This window comes from Bicyclus anynana, unplaced genomic scaffold (assembly GCF_947172395.1).
Source record: "Bicyclus anynana unplaced genomic scaffold, ilBicAnyn1.1 scaffold_40, whole genome shotgun sequence".
Taxonomy (NCBI): domain Eukaryota; kingdom Metazoa; phylum Arthropoda; class Insecta; order Lepidoptera; family Nymphalidae; genus Bicyclus; species Bicyclus anynana.
In genome coordinates this window covers 59,076-82,315 of record NW_026441289.1, presented here as the reverse complement: position 1 = coordinate 82,315, position 23,240 = coordinate 59,076, and the positions used below count along the sequence as shown (strand labels likewise).

Below are 23,240 nucleotides of genomic sequence, written 5' to 3'. Positions count from 1 at the left end.
TAGGCCCCTTCTTCGCGAGCTTCTGGCTTCGCGCTTTACAAAAACACTCTAGGGGTAGGGCAGACAAGACTGCTTGGAGTCGGGGTGCCCAAATTTTGAATTTTTCAAGTAATTATCTAACACTATTTCATTATCTGTGGTTATTCTAGGTTTACTGTCATGCATCTGTGGCTAAAAACACGTTTGTTAGGTTAGTCTGTGATATTATTGCTTTTGTCAAATGAAAATTGACAAAAATATTAATTGTATTTAATTATTTATGTTTTTTTGGGATTTCTTGTTAAAAATGTGTATTATCTTGTGTTGTGAGTTATGCTTGTGATAATTGTGAGTGAAAAAATATAAAACCAGTGACTTTAGACCATGAAATCTGGCCAAAATATACGCACATAACCTAAAACTTTTTTAACAAAAAAAAAAAAACTATCAGTCTCAGCGGGTAAAATCATGTTGTAGAGGTATTATTAGACTCCACAATATCCTCTGATATCATCATCTTATTTCTAGGAAGGCGACCTTATTCTAATGCCAACCCGCAAAGTTCAAATCTGTGATGAATTTTGGTTTATTTTAAAATATTGTGATGTTTCAGGCTTCGAATTTGGGCAGAATATTGTTTTGCAAATGTAACTGAGAAAGAGTTGAACGGCTTGCACGGAAGCCACAAGTTATTGTGTAGTAAGCATTTTCATCGCAGTGCATATACAGATGATACAATGAAAAAGTTAAACAGTAATGCTGTACCAAATGCGTTAAGTTCACCAGTCGAAACATCCCAGCAACATTTCGTTTCAGAGGTATGAAATTTATAGTATCTTTATATTAAACAAAGCCATTACCTGTATGCCTCTTTTTTGGAATTAAATTAAAAAAGCTACTACAGAGCAAAGTTTTGGTATATAATTTTCAAGATTTTGTATAAATTGGTAGAAGTATGGCAATAATTGTTGGAAGAGTCAGTTCTGTTCTGTTTAAAATAAAACAATAACGTGCATGGTAGGTGCAAACTCTTCTATGATTCTACACCAAGTCTGTGATGGCATATATGAGTAGGTATCTTATGGCATCTGCAGATTTTTAACCGACTTCCAAAAAGGAGGAGGTTCTACGTTCGGCTGTATGTATGTTTTTTTTTTTTTTTTTTTTAATGTATGTCCAGCGATAATTCCGTCATTTGTGGACCGATTTGGAAAATTCTTTTTTTGTTTTGAAGGGTTTGTATTCAGGGTGGTCCCATTTTTTTCATGTCAGGATCTGATGATGGCATCCTGGAGAAATTGAGGGGAAAATCGTAAGGACGGCTTGTGCGTTTGTTAGTGTTTTCATAAGGTATTTTAAACCACTACAATTTTATGAAGGTCTGGAGTTGGTCTGATGACCGAGCCGAAACACAGACGATGGAACTCGTCAATGATTTACAGCAGGTACCTTTTGTTTGGTCTTGATTTATTTGTATTGATGAGTACTTTCCACCTAGATGGGTTGTGAATGTATTAAAGAAGAAAAAGAAGAAGAAGAAGGACAGTTAAGGGAACTCCTCGACGGTTCACAGTAGCTTGTGTTTGGACTTGATAAATTTTATATTGATGAGAACTTTCCACCTGTATAGGTTGTGACTGTATTAGGGGTCTGGTGACGAAGACAAAGGAGAGTTAAGGGAACTCCTCGACGGTTCACAGTAGCTAACTTGTGTTTGGACTTGATAAATTTTATATTGATGAGAACTTTCCAACCATATGGATTGTGACTGCATAGGGGGTCTGGTGATGAAGACGGGGGACAGTCACCATTCACGTTTTTCTCAATATTCATGTTACGTGTGGGTTACTGTGTAAAGGGGCAGTGAAATTTTGTATATGAGTTAAGGTAGTATTATAAAATTAAAATTGGGATTATAGAACTTAGATACTTATTATAAGAAAATAACGTTTCATTTGTGTTCACACTCAGTAGGTGTGCTAACACTAAAAATTTAAAAATAAAAATTTAATAAAAAAAATTCAACCGACTTCCAACTCGAAAATTAACCTAAACTAAAAAGCAAAAAATAACATCTTACCTATATGCTACCTTCTGATCAGTTTGAAGGCGGTGCCAATCCAGTGTCATGTTTTAATTATAGCCGTTTCTTAAAGGACACAGAACTTTTGTAATTTAAACGGCTTAAATTAAAACATCACTGGCTTGGCACCGCCTTCAAACTGATCAGAAGGTAGCATATAGGTAAGATGTTATTTTTTGCTTTTTAGTTTAGGTTAATTTTCGAGTTGGAAGTCGGTTGAATTTTTTTTATTAAAATTTTTTGTACCTCAGAGCCATGTTAAGCCATCAGTACTGGTCATTATCATTAACATCTGATAGTCATTAATGGATTTAACATTATCACCTTATGCCTGTCAACTAGCATCAGAGCAGCATGGTGGGATAAGCTCCATATCAACTCTCCTATAAGGAGGAAGGCTGGGTGCTGTAGTGGGATGTTAAAATAGGCTGATGATGATGAACATGTACATAATGTATTCCCATGAGTATGGAATCTACACAGGTGAAACAGCAGTGTTCTGCTAGTATGTTATTGTAAATAGAAAATAGGAAAAGGGGAATGCCTATCCCTTGCCCAGGCTTATCCTAACCACCCAGCAATTTACTTAAGTATATCTAAAAAAATCTTGATAATTCTATTTTCATAATGAAATCATTACTTTTTCAAATAAAGTTTGCTACAAAGTTTTACAACATTTTTAATTCATCTTTATTTTTTATACAACAGGGACAAGCTATGATCGCTTTATTCTTTACTCTATTCCAATGTAATTAATAAATTATCAGCTGCTAATATATTGATTTTGAATGTTTTTCCTTATTTCAGGAATTGTCAGTGCCTCTACAACCCACTATACCAAATGTGCCCATCTTGTCTCAGCCACCAGATACACCACATAAATATTTAAGTCAAGTGGTATGTAATAATATATAAATATATTGAAATATTTCATGTAATTTTAAAAATAGTATGATTTTATGCTATAATAAAAATTGCCTTATTTCAGAATCCTTCTGTGCCTTCACAGTCATCTGTACTGGATGAGCCTATATTGGTTCTGCCAGATCCATCACAGCCAACTATAATTCTAAAGGTATGTAATGTAAGATGCAAAATATTATTTTCAAATATTAACTTAAGATAGTAATTTCACTGAACTAAATGTTTTAAATAATAATTATGACCTATGTGGCAAAAAAGTCAGAGCTGTGGTCTTATAAATGGAATGTCCTGGGTTTGATTCCTGCTAAGGAAATTCGAAACTTTTTTAACAAGTGGACGCCTGTGACTTTGTCCATGAAATTCAGTTTTTCACAAATACTGTGTGAATCATAGATTGTTTTGGGATAAAAAGTAGCCTTTATAACTTGCTTTCAGTTGTGTGCATTTTAAGTAATTAAATATAATATTAAATTTAAGTAATTAAATATATATGTTACATGGCCTTTGTGGCGCAGTGGTATGCACAGTGGATTTACAAAATGGAGGTCCTGGGTTCGATCCCCGGCAAGGCTGATTGAGATTTTCTTAATAGATCCACCCTACCGACAAAGACATACCACCAAGCGATTTAGCATTCCGGTACAATGTCATGTAGAAACTGAAAATTAAGGGGTGTGGATTTTCATCCTCCTTCTAACAAGTTAGCCCGCTTCTATCTTAGACTGCATCATCACTTACCATCAGGTGAGATTGTATTCAAGGGCTAACTTGTAAAGAATAAAAAAAAAAAAATATCATGTGTCTCAAACAAGGACATGAGACAGTGCGTGCATGAAGTTTGCCAATCCACATTGGACCAGTGTGGTGGACTAATTGGCCTATCCCCTCTCATTCTGAAAGGAGTCTCGAGCTCAGCAGTGAGCCAAACATGGGTTAATAACGACAACATTCAGATGCATAGTAACCCAGCTGGTCTGGTGAGAGGCTTTATCTAGTTATTATCCTACTGACAGAATACAATCTTAGACTGCTATCAAATGCCCTCAAGTGATATTACATCTTTCTCTGTAATTTATATTGATTACTAATAATGCACATTGCACTTTATTATTCCAGAGCCCTTCTGTGTCAGAATCTATACACCCAGAAAACCAACTTGACAAGCAATAACTTAAAAAATGCAAAAAATATCTGAATAAAATATATAGGCTAAAAATGGCCTTGAAAAAAAAGAAAAATGTTAAAGGAAATAGAAAATGCTTTTTAGAGGCTCTGACAAAAACTGAATACTTTGAAAAATTTAATCAATACTTAAATCCAGCTTTTGTTGTGCTTCTACAGAGTCAAATGACAAATTCACGTAGGAAACTACAGGGCCGACGTTGGACTTTAAATGAAAAAATTTTAGCATTAGCTATTTATAAAAAATCTAGTGCCTGTTACAAATTGCTGCGAAGAATGATGTGCTTGCCAAACCCAGGTACATTAAAATGCCTTTTAAACAGAGTATATTTACCATGTGGAGTGAATAAAAAAGTTATGGCAAGTTTAAAAGAAATTTCACAGGGTGAAGAAAAAAAAGATAACTTATGGGTTTTATTATTTGATGAGATGTCAATACGTAAAAAATTTATTTATAACCCAAAAACGGATGCCATTGAGGGGTACCAAAACCATGGTTCTCAAGGTAGAAACCAGCAAATGGCTTCACATGCCTTAGTTTTCATGTTAGTGGGACTGAGAAAAAGATGGAAGCAACCCATAGCCTCAGGAGACTCAGTGACGGCAGATAGACTTCAAGCCATTATTAAAGAGGTATTAACTTAAGCCATACTCAATGTTCACTGTTACCAATAAACAAATTAAAAGTGTGGGTATAAATCGCTAGTCATTTCACACATAATAATAATTATACTTAACTTGTTCCAAAGTTAGTGAAAATAGATTAATAAGCTTAGAGCAATTAGACATATTTAGTTATGAAATTATCAAATGACATGCATTCTCTACCTTTATTTCTAATTATGTTTGTTGGTGCACAGTACACTACATACTTAAGCCATACTCTATGTATAAGTAGGTAGATTATATATTTCTGTAATCTAATATATAAAATTCTCGTGTCGCGGTGTTCGAACTTGAACTCCTCCGAAACGGCTCGACCGATTTTTGTGATCCTTAGCGTGATTGTCGGCCAGGGTGGAGAATCGGCCAACATCTATTTTTCATCCCCCTAAATGTTAAGGGTAGTCCACCCCTATTTTTTTTTTTTATTTTTTAGGCAAAATTTTTTGTTTTTATTTTTTTATGACACAACATACAAAAATACATACAACTCTAAATTTTCACCCCTCTACGATCAACCCTTATATTTTATTTGTTAATTAAAAACTATAATTTTTTTTGGTAAAATTTTTTTTTATTTTTTGATGATTTACAATAAAAAATCTCATAATACTTTCTATTTTTCACCCCTCTACGATCAACCCCTATTTTTTATTTGTTAATTATAAACTTTAATTTTTTGCCAAAAACCCTAAAATAGCCCTTTTCTTTTTCCCATACAAATGATTTGTAACTAAAACGTAGTCAATTTGAGCTTTATTGTTATTGTATAAAGTTCATATTAATAATAATTAGAAAACGGGGTAGTGGTAGGGGTAGGGTAGGGGTAGGGTAGGGGTAGGGTAGGGGTAGGGTAGGGTAGGGGTAGGGTTGGGGTAGGGTAGGAGTAGGGTAGGGGTAGGGTAGGGGTAGGGTAGCGGTAGGGTAGCGGTAGGGTAGCGGTAGGGTAGGGGTAGGGTAGCGGTAGTTGAAAGTTTACATCGAGTTTCACGCGGACGAAGTCGCGGGCATCCGCTAGTATAATATAATAATGGGGTAGTTGACTCATATCAATTTCAATTACTATATTAATTTTGTGTGTGGATGTATTGATACTGATTAATAAAATTTAAGGATTTCTTGTAAAGCTTAATTCATTTTAAAGGGAACTTATGCGCTTCTCAGCGAAACAAGTACGTGAAGCCATATTTAAAATGACTAGGAGAAAGTCTCCCGGTCACGATGGCCTTAGCATTGAGCATTTGAAATACGCGGGTTTTCATCTTCCGAGAGTGCTAGCTATGTTTTATTCACTCTGTGTTAGCCACTCATACTTGCCTGTCGAGATGATGAGAACTATAGTGATTCCGATTCTGAAGAACAAAACTGGCGCTATATCGGATAGGTCAAATTATAGGCCCATATCTCTCGCAACTATTTTGGCCAAGGTGCTGGATGGTTTGTTTGACTCAAAGTTAAGCGAAACACTTAAATGATGCGCAATTCGGTTTTCGGCCGGGCTTATCGACTGAGACAGCAATACTGAGTCTCAAGCAGACAGTCCAGTACTATATAAAACGAAACACACCTGTTTACGCCTGTTTCCTTGATCTCTCCAAAGCTTTTGACCTAGTATCATATAATGTGCTATGGAAAAAGATGAAGGAGGCAGGCGTAGCGCCAGAGTTGCTCAATATCATGAGATACTGGTATGCAAACCAGCTGAATAGTGTTAAGTGGGGAAATGAGCTCTCTAATCCGTACAGGTTGGAATGCGGGGTGAGGCAGGGGGGGTTAACCTCGCCCAAACTTTTTAACTTGTATATAAATGAGCTGATTGTGGAACTCAGCAAAAAACCAGTCGGGTGCTGGATCGATGGCATATGCGTCAATAATATAAGCTATGCTGACGACATGGTGCTGCTGGGTCCCACGGCTGGCTCAATCAGAGAGCTGCTAAAAACTTGTGAAAACTATGCAGCTGCGCACGGCCTGATATATAATGTGACAAAGAGTGAATACTTGATCTTTAGGGCTCCCCGCAAACAAGTGCGATATGAACCTAGTATCACTCTCAGTGGGACTTCTTTAAGAAGAGTAACCCAATTCAAATATCTAGGTCACTATGTTACGGAGAGCCTTGAGGATCAGGTAGACATTGAAAGAGAGAGGAGAGCTTTGTCGGCCAGGTGCAACATGTTGGCCCGCAGATTCGCGAAGTGTGGTAAGGAAGCAAAAATTACTCTATTTAAAGCATATTGCCAAACCTTCTACACCGCGAGCCCGTGGGTTAACTACACACAGAAGTGTATGGACACCCTAAGGGTGCAATATAACAATGGGTTCAGGAAGCTGTTGGGCTTGCCCCGGTTTTGCTCAGCGTCAGGTATGTTTGCGCAGGAGCGGACAGACGATTTTTATGCAATAATTAGAAAACGAAAGTCATCCCTCCTGGCAAGACTGCGGGCGAGCCCCAATAGGATCTTGAACATGTTAGCAAGCAAGACTGACTCGCCGATCTTGCAGAAATTTATTTCTGTTTTGGTGCGGTGAGATAGTTTTTATTTTTATCTTAAATGTAATATGTGTACCTACTAACATAATTTTTTAAGTTTGTAACTAACCAATGGGCCTTTGTAGCCAAAAATAAAGAAATTATTATTATTATTATTATTATTAATTCACATCACATATTTTTTCAAATTTTCCTAATGGTAAAAATGCTGTAGTACAATTTGTAACGTGACAATTTTACTTGACATTGATCCTAATCTTATTATTGTTAACTAATATTTTTGTCAAATGCTCCGATTGGTATAGGATTTGTTAAAGTGACATCATGAAACATAAACCATCATGGCCAACAGTGTTTTGGCTTGTATTGTCAAAAAATTTACAAATAAATTTTCAGGTACTTAATCACATCTTGAGAAAAAAATTTAATCTAGCAGAACAATAATGGACAATTTGAGACTGTTTTAAAAAAAGTGTCAATAGGCTACTATTGCTCAATGTTTACTAAGACAACAATTTTTCTGTCTGATTTTTATAAATTGTGTATACTTGTTTTAAAGTTCATTTTTTTTTAGATATTGGCTGAGTGTTTCCCACATAACTTGGCTGTGGTTGCAACTGTTTGTGACATGGATGGCGTAAATATGAGGGCGTTAAATGCGTTAGGATCCACGGTTGATAGACCTTTTTTCATATATAATGAAAATGAAATTGTAACCATAATGGATCCTCCGCATCTATTAAAATGTTTTAGAAATAATTTTCTTAAACACAACATAAAGTGTACAGATAATTTTGCAACCAATGCAGTATCAGGTACTGATATTTTTTTAGTATTAATAATTGACTTTATACTGGAAAAGATTGAAGTATTTGCAAGTCTAGCTAATTTATTTCTTTATTTACACTTTACAGGAATAGCAAAATGGGAGCACGTTAAAGAGTTTTTTAAAAATGACAATAATAATCCGAATTTTGTTTTTGCACCTGCACTCACAGACCAACATATACATCCAAATGGGAAACAAAAAATGAAAGTAAAATTAGCAGCGCAAGTGTTAAGCCACTCAGTTGCAGCTGGGATTTTTGCAAAAGTAGCCAGAAGTAAGTCATCATCATCAGCCTATTTTAACCCACTACAGGGGCAGGCCTCCCTCCTATAGAGAGGGACCCACCATGCTGCTCCAATGTTGTTAATTTAACGGCCACTATCAGATGTTATTGATATTGCTCAAGACCAACAGGTATATCTGAGGTGCTCTCTGAGGTATGAGGCAGAGAGGTATAAACCACCAACTTTTCAACTAAATGATTAGGATTCTTAATGAATTTAGAAGAAAGAATAGCTCAGTAGTAGGTATGCCATTACCCAACGCAGGAGTCTAACCAAGGATGGACCTTGTGATCCAAAGGCAAATGGGTTTATCAATAACCATTGGATCAACGAGGGGAATAAAGTAATTTAAGTGTTTAAATTCAGTGATAGTAATTATAGTTCATACAAGATTATTCCATAAAATTAATTGTATATATTTTTTTTTTTCAGATGAAATTTCACCTGAAGCAGTTGTTACAGCCACCTTAATTAGTAAAATGGACAACATATTTGACTCACTGAATGCAGATACTCCAGATTTAAAAAGAGGAAAACGATATTTTACAAATATAACGAAAAAAAGTGAACATTTACAGTTGTTTCATGATATGAAAACACTGTTTCAAAATATTTATTTTATTGGGGTTCGCTGCGCTCCTCCTTCTGTCAATGGTTGGATCCGTACCATTAGGGCTGTGGAAAGGCTTTGGCATAACTTGCAAAAATTCAACATTAATGCGTTAGCTACCCGACGACTAAATCAAGATCCTCTAGAAAATTTATTTGGTTGCATAAGAGGTCACTGCGGGTCTAACCCGAATCCAAATGTACCACAATTTATTGCAGGATTGAAAACTAGTATTGTCAATAATTTAAAATATAAAAGTAGCCTCAAAAATTGTGAAGCAGATGCAAACTCATTGTTGACAAATATGACTACTTTCTTAAAAACAAACACATATACATTGTCCACAAATTCAAATACGTTGTCAACATCTAATAATATTCCTGACGATAATACCATTGTGCCAGACGCAGAGTCTGATGAAATGCAGGCATGCGCATATGTGTGTGGGTTTATTTTTAAAAAACTTAAAAACAATACTTGTGAGTTTTGTAAAAATATAATGATTACTAAAAATGTTGGACCCATACTTCACTTCACATTCACTACTTTTAAAGAATATAATGACAATAAAGAAAGTTTAAATTATATGAATATTGCATTTGTTGAATGTGTAGAGACATCTGCCACAATTATTAACGAATATTTAGTAAATCATTCACATACTTCAAAATTAAAAAGAGTATCAAAATAAAATTAAATGAGATAATTGCATTTAATTGGCTGGATGGATGTCTGAAGCATAAAATAGAGAACATTGATGACATTATTAATTGTGTGTCAGCAATATGCATTAAAAGATTCTGCACATTAAAAAATAGAATGGTTTCTGCAGAAGCATCCAAAAATGCGCTGCATCGGAAAATTAAAATTCTTAAACATGACTGATTAAGGTTAAAAGTCAATTATTAACCTTCTTATCATGTGAGATTCGTGCTTAGTAGTGAGCCGAATATGAGTTGTCAATGTTAGTGATGCAAAGATAATAATTAAGATTAACTATAATCTATATAGGTAACTCATTAATAGACCAATGGCGAATTTCTAGAGGATCTAGAATAAATTAACTTTTCACAACCCTCATGATGCATCCACTAATGACTAAATATCTTGAAAGAAGGGACAAGAGACCTTCCATTGGTACAGGGGGCAAGCAAAGTCATGGTAGGCCAAAGGCCAATTGGAAGTGGCCCTTAACAGCGTAGATGTAGGCTGCCAATCTATCCTGGATTATGCTAAAGAATACAGCCTTTGGCTTAATTTAACCTGTTACTGTGATTTTTTTTTATACATGCTGTGATTGCTGTGCTGATCATTATGACTATGTAATAAACAGAGATGTGATTTATTTGAAATACTTCTATTTAAAATGCAAATACAAAATGCAAAATACCTATTTTGTATTTTGCATTTAAATGCTTTTTAGTAAAAAGCATTTTGTATTTTATTTGAAATACCTTTCGAGATGTATTTTGTATTTTTAATATTCATTTCAAAATACAAAATACTTTGTGATTAAGTTTAGCCAATATTAACAGTCAAACAAAACGAAATGAACGAATGACGCTTGTAATGCCGAATTTGACCAATAGAGGCGCCTGCTAGCCATGTGCGTTCTTTTGAGGGTTCCTTGTGGACTACGGAGTCCACAAGGAACCCTTATAGTTTCGCTATGTCCGTCTGTCTGTCCGTCCGTCCGTCCGTCCGCATCTTAGCGCAGTGACTATAATTACTAGAAATCTGTAAATTAGCACGAGTGTGTATATTAAAATGTAAACAAAGTCATATAAAAAAATCTTGAATAATAATTTTTTTTAGGTTAAAATTATTAATTAAAAATTAATTATGAGTTAATTAAAAAGGTAAAGCTGTAAATAAAATAAGATATCTCACAGTCTGTTAAAACTAGAAAGCTGTTTGGTTATATTAATTACTATAAAGTAGAAAAAAGAAAATTCAAAAAAAATGTTGTTTTTGGGGTTCTTTCCTACATGCAAAGTGAGGATGAATTTTTTATCTTCTATCACATGGTGTGGGGCACCGTTATCGGTATTTTTGTGCATTACATAAGGAATTAAACTGCTCATTTAATCTACGGAACTCTACTCTGCGCGTGGCCCGACACGCGCTTGGCTAGTTTTTTATTTTTTTCTTCGTTGGTCAAAGTGCGCGCCTTTAGTCTAGACGAGTGACAATGTCACACGAAAACGACGAACATTATGACGAACGTTTTTGTTCGGCTCGGCATTGTGTCTCTATTTCTCATGATATACTCACACTCACAAATTATCTCTGATTTGGTCAAAAGGTATTTTATTTTGAAAAAGTATTTTGAAAATACCTATTTTGCATTTAGCATTTAAAATACCAAACGCAAACCTATTTGGTATTTTGCATTTGAAATACTAAATCTCAAAAGTATTTTGCATTTTGTATTTAAATGCTTTTTGAAAACCATTTTGTACATCTCTGGTAATAAAACACTTAAAAAAATAATTTTGTTTGCCTTTTGTCATTCATCTAATATCTTCAGTTAAATGATTTAACTTAGTTAAAATCTTGCATGTTTAGTATCAATAATGCTGTGTATAAAGCTGCATCAAAAAAATGATGCAGCTTTGTTACTGGGCTGCTTTTCAATTGCAATATGATTTTGACTGAGAAATAAACTCTGTTAAAATTATTTTGCGATTGAAAAGCAGCCGTATGAGAAAAAAAATCAAATTTTGTGGTTCGTAATTTCGCGCCAAAAGCTTAGATATTTCGTAATTTCGCGCCAAAAGCTTAGATAGTTTGTAATTTCGCGCCAAAAGTATAGTTTAATGGAACCACTACCAGTTAGCGTGACAGCGCACAGTCTGCACCTATTTTATACGTACAAGTCCACAAGTTTAGGCTTTTTACACAACAATATCACTTCTCAAAAAGGTTCTTTTCAAGGGCGACACTTTTCGTTTCGATTCACATACATTGTATTTTTAATAATAAGCTTTATGGCTCAGGGTTCAAGCCCTTTTGAGCCCGGATTCACAAACAATAAATTAATTATCTCGGACCAATAATAAAAGGACCTGCCTCGCAAGACGTTACCTCTCTGTCTAAGAATCAACGGTCTATCTATATAGAGCGGGGCATTTAGAAGTGTTTGTAAAATCGGCTAACGCGTGTATAAAAACTAACAAACGCGTTAGATTGTTCGATTGTATCGATGTTTCATTGTTGTAATCGTTTTCGTCGTCTAAAAAACTCCCTAAATATTCCGGTTTGTGTAGTAAGTAGTTCAATGGCATGAAAAACGGCCAACAACTTCTAATTCAGTAAAAGATGACGTGACGTTCAATATGAAAATATTTCTATTTTATTTTTGTTATTCTTTACATGTTAGCCCTTGATTTCAGTCTCACCTGATGATAAGTGATAATGCAATCTAAGATGGACGGTATGATTTCTACACGACATCATACCGGAACGCTAAATCGCTTAGCGGTACGTTTTGTAGGTAGGGTGGTAACCAGCCAGACCTGGCCCAATTAAGAAATTCTCAATCGGCCCAGCCGGGGATCGAACCTAGGTCCTCCGTCTTGTAAATCCACCGCGCGTACCAGTGCGCCACGGAGGTCGTCAAAAACATAATTATAATTTATAATAAATTTGTAATAAAAACAATATCTAAAAGAAAAATCGATTCTATTCTTCTAACGAACGCACGAACAGCAAAACATCGATCCATTAATTTAACGTTCTGTGTACAGATTATATTATTCTTGTTAAATATTTTACTATTTATTCTTGTTAAATATTTTCGATGAGTGAGTTTACCTCGTCTCCTTCAAAAAACGACAGGCAATTTTGTTTCTGCATTTGCGTGCGATTTCATTTCCATGTCTAATTCGTCTATGTTAATTATTATATAGAGTTTGCACAATGTTGGGCAAAATTTGCCCAAAAACGATAAACGACATAAAAAGAACCTTAAATACCCCAAGCAGACATGAGTCACAAACCATTTTCAAAAACATAGATATTAAGATTTATGGGTATTAAATGTGCATATATAAAATTAAATAATAACTTTAATAATTTTTATAAATGTCGTATTTTCATATCAAAAGAAGATGTTTTCTTTTATTTTAATGTGAATTTTACCTTTCATTTATTGCAGAAATACCCTATACTATGATTATTTTTTTTGTTTTTGTTTTATTTAGTGAAAGAAGATTTGACATTTCACACACACACACTTCACAGCACAAAACACTACTTTATTTGTTGTCTGTGACTAATACTCCTACCTCACAGTATTCGTTAATAATTCGTTAACTAAATCCAGACTGTTGTGCGTATTTTCTTCCTTTGTAATTTTTATTATTTCGTTTTGTTCTCGTTTCGTTGTTGTTGTTAATTATTGTTTATTTGTTGTTTGTTTTTCGCGCGTATCTTGTATGTATTATTTATTACCTCATATCTTTGAAACCGTTGAACGGATTTACGTAATTCAGATATCCTTAGATTTGTTTTAATAACCCAAGTGTTCTTAGATAGGTGAAATTAAAAAAAAAACCAACAAGACGACTGTGAGATGCTATAGAATCGAGGTGATTTTTTTTTAAATATTGCAACAAGGGAATCAAATTCAAGGGCTTTTTGTGAGAATTTCAAAATGGTTTAAAATGGCCAACAAAAAACTACAATTAGAAAAACGTTATTTATTAATTGTATATACATAATACGCGAGGCGGACGACTATAAGGTTTATGAAGTGTAGTTATAAAATACCTTAAATAGATTAAATTAAATATATTGATTATAAAAATGGACATGTGCGAGTCGGATTCGCCCACCGAGGGTTCCGTAGATTTTTTTGAATATTTACTTATCCTCGGTTGGACGTAGGTATACACTATCGTACTTTGTAACAAACGTAACAAATAAATCCGAAATTCACCATCTATCTAACTAAAAATTATGAAGTAAAATAATTAAATAAACGAATAACCCGACTGCATAAATGATACAAAAACTGATTAAACTAAAGTCGAGACCTATTAAAAAATGTAGACGTAAATCATTATATTCAATATAATAGGTCCCGACTGTTTTCTAATTTTTTTCTACACTTCTGGACTGAGCTTGTTTTTTTTCTTTTCAGTTTTTGTATCATATAGGCAGTCGGGTTTTTTATTTGTTTAATTAATTAATTTATTAATTTTATTTAGTTTAGTACGAAAATGAGTGAAGCGGAGCCTGGTACTAGCCGGAGCAGTTATTCCGCATTGCTATCGTTTCCGTCACCAAAAAAGAAACGTACGAAGCAATCACCCTTATCGTCCTCCGAGAAAACCGTTTTGATTAATGTGTTTAAATATGTCGAGGATACCTTATGCTTGCTTATACATAATAAAAAACAAAACTATAAGGGTTCTTTATTGACTACGGAACCCTGAATATAAGTGAAACATTATCTGTTAGATAAATAACAGGATATAGGAATATAGAATAAAAAAAATATTTGTTTATCAAAGGAAGTTTTATTTCATGACAATATTCGTAAATAATGCTGTAGTAAAATGTTGAGCACCCCTGAGTCATATGTTTTTGTTTATTTACATTGTTTAAAATACCTACCCGATCTGACTTATAGTTTTAAATTACGTTTTGTTGTCAGTGTCACTAAATTTTTGATTTTGTAGGCATAAAGGGATTTATGTATTGATCTATTTAATTGTGGTTTTCTAGTCTATAGTGATCTGTGATTGTGGTTAGGTATTAACTTGCGAGCATAATGGAAGAATGGGAGGCAGTATTAAAAAGTTGCAAAATGATAGAGCAAGTGATACGAAACTTTTCGCTCAAGTGTTAAAAAGCGCGGAAATTGTACTTGCAGAGGATTTAGCGCCTTTCGAGCCCGGTAAACTGTTATCTGATATAGACCCCATGTTTAAATTACCATCGTACTCAAATCATACTTATTTCTTCCTTTGAATTGCTGTTTACATTTTGATGTTTATCATTGTATCAACTTGAGTTTTTGACTTTTTTTTTTAATTTTTTTATTCTTTACAAGTTAGCCCTTGATTACAATCTCACCTGATGTGATGGTAAGTGACGATGCAATCTAAGATGGAAGCGGGGTAACTTATACGAGGAGAATGAAAGTCCACACCCCTTTCGGCTTCTACACGACATCGTACCGGAACGCTAAATCGCTTGGCGGTACGTCTTAGTCGGTAGGGTGGTAACTAGCCACGTCCAAAGCCCCCCACCCGCCAGACCTGTACCGATTAAGAAAACCTTAATCGGGTCAGCTGGGAGTCGAACCCAGGACCTTCGTCTTGTAAATCCACCTCGCATACCACTGCACCACGGAGGCCGTCAAAAACTTACCTGATCAAACCTTAAAATAGATCAAAATGAATGCTATACATCATCACCATTATGCTAGACTTTTGCTAAATATCATGGTTTTGAGTCGCCTGCATCTAGGGGGCTCTCTGTAGTCACCTATTTCATGTCATCTGTCCACCCAATGGTCCCAACTCTGCACTTTTTGCTCTGTGTTCCAGAACCTCAACATTCTTTGGAACCACTTCCATCTTCGATTGCATTATCACTTACCATCAGGTGAGATTGTAGTCAAAAGCTAACTTGTAGAGAACAAAAAAAAACAAAAGTTGAACTAGGTGTCCACTAGTTCTGTACATTGCTTTGGGATTGTAAAGTGTACCCACTGTGTGTAAAGTAAACAAATTTTGGTATAGTATACAATTTTTTATTCTTTACAAGCTAGCTCTTAACCATCTCACTCGGTGGTATCTGATGATGCAATCTAAGATGGAAACTTGTGGAATTTTTATAATTCTCTTTGTTTGGTTTTCAGAAAGAGTGGTGTCATCTCTACTGAATGATCCCGTGCAGCTGTTGTGTGTAGTGGCCGCCAGATGTGCAGACAACGACTGGGCCGCCACTGTGCGAGAAGCACTGAAGCTGCTAGCTTCTACCGTCACCAAACACCGGCTCAGTGAGAAGTACTATGAGGATATTGTGGAGGTACCTCAGACTTAAAGATGGATTATTTATGAAATACTATGAGGTAGTTTACAGCCTCAGTGGCACAGTGGTATGTGCGGTGGACTTACAAGATGGAGGTCCTAACTCCACCTATGCCGGTCCCAAGTCCGGATGCAAAAGGAGGAGGGTTAGCAGGAGAGACTATACCTGCTGTAAAAGGTCAACGCCGAACCTCGGGCGGCGGTTAATATCCTGACAAACAATGGCTTTTCTCACACCCAGGAAGCGGTAACCAGTGGCCGTGAGGTCTAAATCACCTCTAAAAGACTGATCCGGAACGGTCAGGCCAGAGGTCACACCCAACTCTGGCAGGATTCCTAAAACCCAATCCCATGATCCAAAAAAACCAAAATACCCTCACGTAACCCCTTCCTTCCCTTTATCACGTCCCCATCAGCACAAGCACAATACACACCACACCATACAGTCAGATACTCCACAAACCACACATACTTCGGACAAATATGAAGACGGATTCAAATAGAAAATTACTACCCCAGGGGGGTACCGGAAACGGACAATCCTCCGCTGTAGCGGCACCGCCGATCACTGGATTACCGGACGGCGGTGCGGCTACAGTCCGCCCTGCGTATTCTGGGGGGGGCGAGAACCCGCCTTGCGCATCGCGCACCCAACGACCTGGCAACGAAAATAGGACCGACGCATCAACTAAAAACGAACCCACCCATGACCCAACTACCCTAATAACGACCGATACTCAAACACGCCCGACCCCAGCTAGACAGGACTCAGATTTTAATATGACGTCAGTAGCGATGGCCATCCCTCCACCCACAGTAAAGTCCGCTTGGGCCACCGTTCAGTCCAGGCACAAGCGGAAAAAGCCTAAAAGGAAAAAGAACAGGACAGACGCACTGACAAATCCCCCATCAGGCATACGCCCAAGCGGGCAGACGTCGGAGATTGGAAGACTTACGTCAGCGACAGGCGAAACCCGGGCTTGCACGGACAAAGCGGTAACAGGCATCCTGCACAACAGCAGCTGCCCCCCGCGGAGACTGTCGTCCCACGCCCTGGCACCAGCCGTAGCGCGGTAGTAAACCAGCCAATCACCGGCGAAAACCTTCCGGCGGAGCCTGCTAAAACAACATCGGACGCTTTAAGCGAGAACAACCCTGCCCAACGTCGACCACACCCCGTCGCACCCCGGTGCAACAAACACTGGAGAGGGCGGAGCGGTGGTGAGGCCGACGGGAAGGGCGGAAACCCCTACCAGTCAACGAGTCAGCCCAGTCTTAAACGGGGCAGGCTCGATGACTCAATCTCACCTAGGGGACAATCTAAACGGTCCAAAACTACCGGACATATAAGATCGACATATGCAGGCGCGACTCAGCAACACCTTAACGTGGCAGTCACCCTTGACCCTAGAACGGACATGACACAAACAGAGGCGACAGCACTGCAAGAACAAATACAGGAGGAGGTGTTCGAGGCTTGCCTCAGGGACCCAATTCCTGGTGTACCTTTGACACATGCGCCCACATTCTCAGGAAAAGCATTCCTTAGTGAAGGCGTCCTGAAAATGTGGTGCGAAGACGACCAAGCCCTCGAATGGTTGAATGCGGTCTTACCAAGACTGAAATCACCAAGAGAGGGCTTCAGACTTAATATAATAAACCAGCGCGACATCACAAAAAGGGTGAAAGGGGCGCTCTATGTACCCAGCTACCGTGGAGAGATTGGTGTGTTACATAGGATCCTCCAACGGCAAAACCCAAAATATGATGTCGGCAGCTGGACTCTTCACAACTTTAAGAGATCAACAGGGAAACCTCCAGGAGTGTTCCTAATATTAGGAATACCCCAGGAGAGGATAAAGACCATACTGGACAACGACAGGAGAATAGCTTACTCGACTGGGACGATATATCTTAAGTTCTACGTAGGCGAGGAACTTAGCGATGTACCGCCCAGTCAAGCTACCTCCGAAAAACAGGCAAACCCTGAGACAACAGACGTAGACGCAACTGCGACAACAACCGTAACGACAGCTGACATGAAAACACAAGACTCTGTACAGGACGAACAAATGACAAATGAGACACGCCCCGGACCAAGTACTGCACCCTCAACAAGTGGGATGAAATGGGAAGGGACGCGTCCTGAACCAGGCATCCCACCCTCAACAAGTAAGGTGCAATGGGAAGAGACGCGCCCCGGACCAAGCATCACACCCACTTTAGAGGGGATGCTATGGGAAAGGGCATCTAACACTGACGTGACTGATACGGATGACGACATGGCGGACTCAGCTCCGCTATACACATTACTAGAGAAATGTGTCCCCCGGGACGCATAAGACTAAGACTCTCCACCCGCCTTTAGTAATGTCAACATAATACAGGCCAAGCTCCAGCACAAGATCCTCGCAACGGCTACCCTACGCAAACAACTGGAGGAAGGGGCCGAAACCATAGTACTGATCCAGGAGCCGTGGGTAAGAGGAAACCGCATATGTGGTTTTGGCAACTGCAACGGTAAGTTTCTGTATGACAGTAAACAAACTCCACCGAGAACTTGTATTTACATACCTCGCTGCATCACAGCGACAATGCTAACACAATTCTGTTTCAGAGACATAACAACAATAAGAATACAAAGTGGCATAGGACAACAAACCGGTGCTAGGACAAGACCACTAGTCTTGGCATCGTTATATCTACCCATTGAAGAACAAATACCACCGAAAGAGATGATGGACCTTATAAAATACTGTGAGGACGAAAACACTGACCTCATAATCGGAGTGGACAGTAACGCACATCACACCCTATGGGGATGCAACGAAAACAACAAAAGAGGTGAGCAACTTATAACATATCTATTAACAACTAATCTTGTAGTTTTAAATAAAGGCTCGAAACCAACGTTTATCACGAGCCGTTCCCAAACAATAGTAGACATAACTCTGGCGTCTAACGGTGTAATGGAGCAAATAAGAAACTGGCATGTATCTGATGATCTCACTTTATGTGATCATCAACGCATCCACTTCGAATTGAACCTGATCACGGCACAGGACACACCACAGAGAAATCCAAGGAAAACAAACAGGAAACTATATAAAACAATACTCCATAGCAACTATGAGAATGAGAGCGAACTCCGAAATACTAAAATTGAGACAACAAATCAAATAGACAACAATGTGACAAGCATAACTAATCTCATCAAGTCATGCTACATAAAAGCCTGTCCCCTAAGGACCTGCATAACAAAACAAAAACCGCTTCACGCATGGTGGAGCCCGGACCTAGAAAGGAAACGACATAACCTTAGACGACTGTTTAACAAAGCTAAGAACACCAGAAAGGATGAAGACTGGGATACTTTCAAATATCACCAGTACAGTTACAACAAAACAATAAGGCAGAAGGACACAAAAATGTGGCGCCGGTTCTGCTCAAACATAGAATCAAATGAGAAAGCTAACAGGGTAAGGAAAATCCTTGCAAAAGACAATGCCCTCACACTGGGCTCCCTAAAGAAAGCCGATGGTAGCTACACAAAAAACGACAAAGAAGTAAGTGAGACTCTTCTAGAAACACATTTTCCAGGATGCAAAATCCTAGACTCTGCAGACTGGACAAACGAAAATGAAACCTACAATCCAGTAGAATCAGACAGGGAACTCGCCAACAAGGTAGTTACACATAACAGAAAACAGTGGGCAATAGACACGTTCCATCCCTTTAAATCACCAGGCACGGATGACATCTTCCCGGCCCTCTTACAATGGGGGTTGGAATGGCTAACACCATGGCTAGCAGAAATATACAAAGCCTGCATAGCCTACAGATATATACCAAAACTATGGAGAGATGTGAAAGTAATCCTCCTACCAAAACCAGGTAAATCAGATTACACTGATCCGAAAGCTTTCAGACCAATCAGCCTAACATCCTTCTTACTAAAAACCCTGGAAAGGTTAGTAGACAGGTTCCTACGGGATGGGGTACTGAGTAATACCCCTCTACACCCGAACCAACATGCTTACAGTACCAGCAAATCCACAGAAACAGCCCTACACTCAGTGGTCAACAAAATAGAACACAACATGGAAAATAAATTATCAACACTAGGAGCCTTTATAGACATAGAAGGGGCCTTCGATAAAACCACGTTCAAAAGCATAGAAAAATCCCTTGAACGACATAATGTACCTTCAACAATAAGAAAATGGATAAACGCCCTCTTATCACTCAGGGCGATACAAATAAACATAAATGGAAAAATCCAAGCCATCGCTGCCAGAGGATGCCCTCAAGGAGGTGTACTCTCACCACTACTATGGAACTTGGTGGTAAATGAACTAATCAGCAAACTGAACAACAAAGGCTTCCTAACAATAGGGTACGCCGACGACCTAACAATACTTATAGGAGGAAAACATGAAAACACCCTTAGTGGAATAATGCAAGATGCACTCAAGCAGATAGAGAAATGGTGTACACTCAACGAACTATCTGTTAACCCCAGAAAAACAGAACTCATTCTGTTCACACACAAAAGAAAACCAAACATTCCAAAAACACCGACTTTATTCAAAGTAACCCTAAAGCTAACCACAGAAGTAAAATACTTAGGGGTAACACTAGATCAACAGTTAAACTGGAAAAAACATATTGAAACGAAAATTCAAAAATCTACAATCATCCTATGTCAGTGCAAACGCATGATAGGCAAAACATGGGGACTAAAACCGCACATAATGAAGTGGCTATACCTTACAGTCGTAAGAAGCTCAGTGACATATGCTTCTATAGTCTGGTGGCCAAAAGTGCTCCAAACAACAACACAACAAGAACTTCAAAAATTCCAAAGACAAGCACTGCTATCCATAACGGGCAGTATGTGCACAACACCTACAGCTGCAATGGAAGTAATACTAGGAATCCCACCATTACACCTCCACATAAAAGAGGAAGCAACGCTTACAGCCCTTAGACTAAAAACATGCGGGTTGTGGAAACAAACAAACACAGCCCACACTAACATCTTAAAAGAGGGAATACAAGTGACTCCAAGTATGGAGTGGATATGCGATAAAACACAGAAACAATTTGTGATGGACAAACCCTACAAAATCAACACTGAGGAGGCCGGTGACTACTACACAAACCCTGACGCCCTAGATGTGTACACGGATGGGTCGAAGACTGACACAGGTACTGGAGCAGGAGTCTACTGCCAAGACCTCAACATACGGATCGCACAAGCGCTTGGTAAGCACAACTCAGTCTTCCAGGCAGAATGCGTCGGCATCACAACTGCGGCTGTTGCCGTGACCAACAGACAGGTAACAAATTTTAACATTAATATACTTAGCGACAGTCAAGCAGTACTAAAAGCACTGGCAAAACACTCGACTACGTCAAAACTACTGCTAGACTGTCACAAGGCCCTAACAAAACTTGCAACAAATAACTTAGTTACATTAAGATGGATAAAGGGACACAGCGGAATCTTAGGTAATGAAGCGGCTGATGAACTGGCGCGTCGCGCCACGACACTGAAGGTAGTAGGGCCCGAACCAATAGTACCCATACCATTCAGTGAATACAAAACATGGTTGCACAAACAAACCATCAGAACCCACGCCGAACTATGGGACAGCATAACCACATGTAGACATACAAAAGAGGCACTCCCAGGCCTCGACCCAAGGATAACAAAGAAACTTATGAACCTCACACGAGACAAGCTGAGAACAGTAGTTGGCCTAATAACAGGTCACTGCCCGCTAAACAAACACCTTTCAATTCTAGGTTTGACCGACAGTCCTCTGTGCAGAGCCTGCATGGAGGAGGACGAGACACCGCTACACGTTATGCTCAGTTGCAGAGGCGTAACGGAACAACGAGCAACCTACATTGGCTCCTCAGCGACACTCCATGAGGCTATCGGCGACCTGGGCGGCCTGCTAAGCTTCTGGAGCGAGCTCGGCTGGATGGAATAAATCCAGCGGGAACCTACACCAAGGGACCCACGCACAACGGCCAAACACTTGGCTAAGTGCGGAAACGGCCCAGAAGAAAGAAGAAGAAGAAGAAGAAGAAGATGGAGGTCCTGGGTTCAATCCCCGGTTGGGCCAATTGAAGTTTTCTTAATTTGTCCAGGTCTGGCTGGTGAGAGGCTTCAGCTGTGGCTAGTTACCACCCTACTGACAAAGACGTACCGCCAAGCGATTTAGCGTTCCGGTACGAAGTAGTGTAGAAACCGAAAGGGGTGTGGATTTTCATCCTCCTCCTAACAAATTAGCCCACTTTCATCTTAAATTGTATGATCACTTACCATCAGGGAGATTGTAATCAAGGGCTAAATAGTAAAGAATGAAAAAAAAATGTTTAGTGCTTGCTGCTTACCAACTGCACCAGAGAGGTATTAAGATTGCTGGTTATGTAGTGCTAAGGGTTTTTTTTTCAAGTTCCTTTGGTGTGTCTATGCTTCATTTCCCTCCTATCAGTAGGGTAGCTCAGCCCTGTTTTGAGTTGTAAAATAAGTTTACAACATTAATTGATTATGAAACACGGCTAAAACTCACATGATATTAGGTCGGAGTATGCCCGACTAGTATGTTTGGATCGTGCCGCGATGCAAGAACCAGCTCATGACTAAGGGCCCTGTAGTGTTCGTGTATGTATACACCGGTAGGGGGCGAGAGCGGCCAGTCTATCGCTGGCATCGAGAGGAGGCGGACGTGTGCAGCTGGCCATTATAGTGTAGTGGTGAGACTGTGACTTACTGCTATTATGGTAAGGACAAGGGACCTTACAGGCCCCATATGGGTTCGAAACTTGTCGGCCATTTTTCGACGTAATATCACGTGAGTTTTAGCCGTGTTTCATAATCAATTAATATGAATAACACTCATTATAGTTTAAATTCTAAAATAAGTTTACAATGACTATTTGTCTGTGTTAACTCTTGCATTGGTCTGTGGCAGCTGCGTCTGTTGCACTACCCCCCGCTGGCGCAGCAAGCAGCGTTGGGCTGCCTGGCGGCGGTGGCGCGGCACTCGGCGGCTGGCGCGCGCGGCCTGCGGCGGCACGTCGCCGCACTGGAGGAGACCACCACGTGCAAGGCGCCATTGGCTACTCTGA

The 23,240-nt window shown here is 38.6% G+C and overlaps 2 protein-coding genes across 10 annotated transcripts; both read left to right on the top strand.

Moving 5' to 3' along the window:
• The first annotated feature begins 657 nt into the window (after window positions 1-657).
• Window positions 658-14,566, top strand: LOC128199842 (uncharacterized). 2 transcript variants are annotated; one of them, XM_052891014.1, is made up of 7 exons: window positions 658-797; window positions 2,870-2,959; window positions 3,051-3,137; window positions 4,103-4,801; window positions 7,900-8,140; window positions 8,240-8,428; window positions 8,871-14,566. In XM_052891014.1, exons 4-7 carry the CDS (start codon window positions 4,202-4,204, stop codon window positions 9,737-9,739), a joined length of 1,899 nt encoding a protein of 632 aa, XP_052746974.1. In that variant the 5' UTR covers window positions 658-797; window positions 2,870-2,959; window positions 3,051-3,137; window positions 4,103-4,201; the 3' UTR covers window positions 9,740-14,566. The 2 variants fall into 2 exon arrangements, with proteins under 2 accessions (XP_052746974.1, XP_052746975.1); XM_052891015.1 differs by lacking the exons at window positions 658-797; window positions 2,870-2,959; window positions 3,051-3,137; window positions 4,103-4,801 and having other exon boundaries at window positions 7,614-8,140.
• Window positions 14,567-14,738: 172 nt separating this feature from the next.
• On the top strand, window positions 14,739-23,240 carry LOC112045863 (uncharacterized). 8 transcript variants are annotated; one of them, XM_052891016.1, is made up of 4 exons: window positions 14,739-14,953; window positions 15,923-18,938; window positions 21,906-22,222; window positions 23,084-23,240. In XM_052891016.1, exon 2 carries the CDS (start codon window positions 17,513-17,515, stop codon window positions 18,434-18,436), a length of 924 nt encoding a protein of 307 aa, XP_052746976.1. In that variant the 5' UTR covers window positions 14,739-14,953; window positions 15,923-17,512; the 3' UTR covers window positions 18,437-18,938; window positions 21,906-22,222; window positions 23,084-23,240. The 8 variants fall into 8 exon arrangements, with proteins under 8 accessions (XP_052746976.1, XP_052746980.1, XP_052746979.1 ...); XM_052891020.1 differs by having other exon boundaries at window positions 21,906-22,256; XM_052891019.1 differs by having other exon boundaries at window positions 21,906-22,265.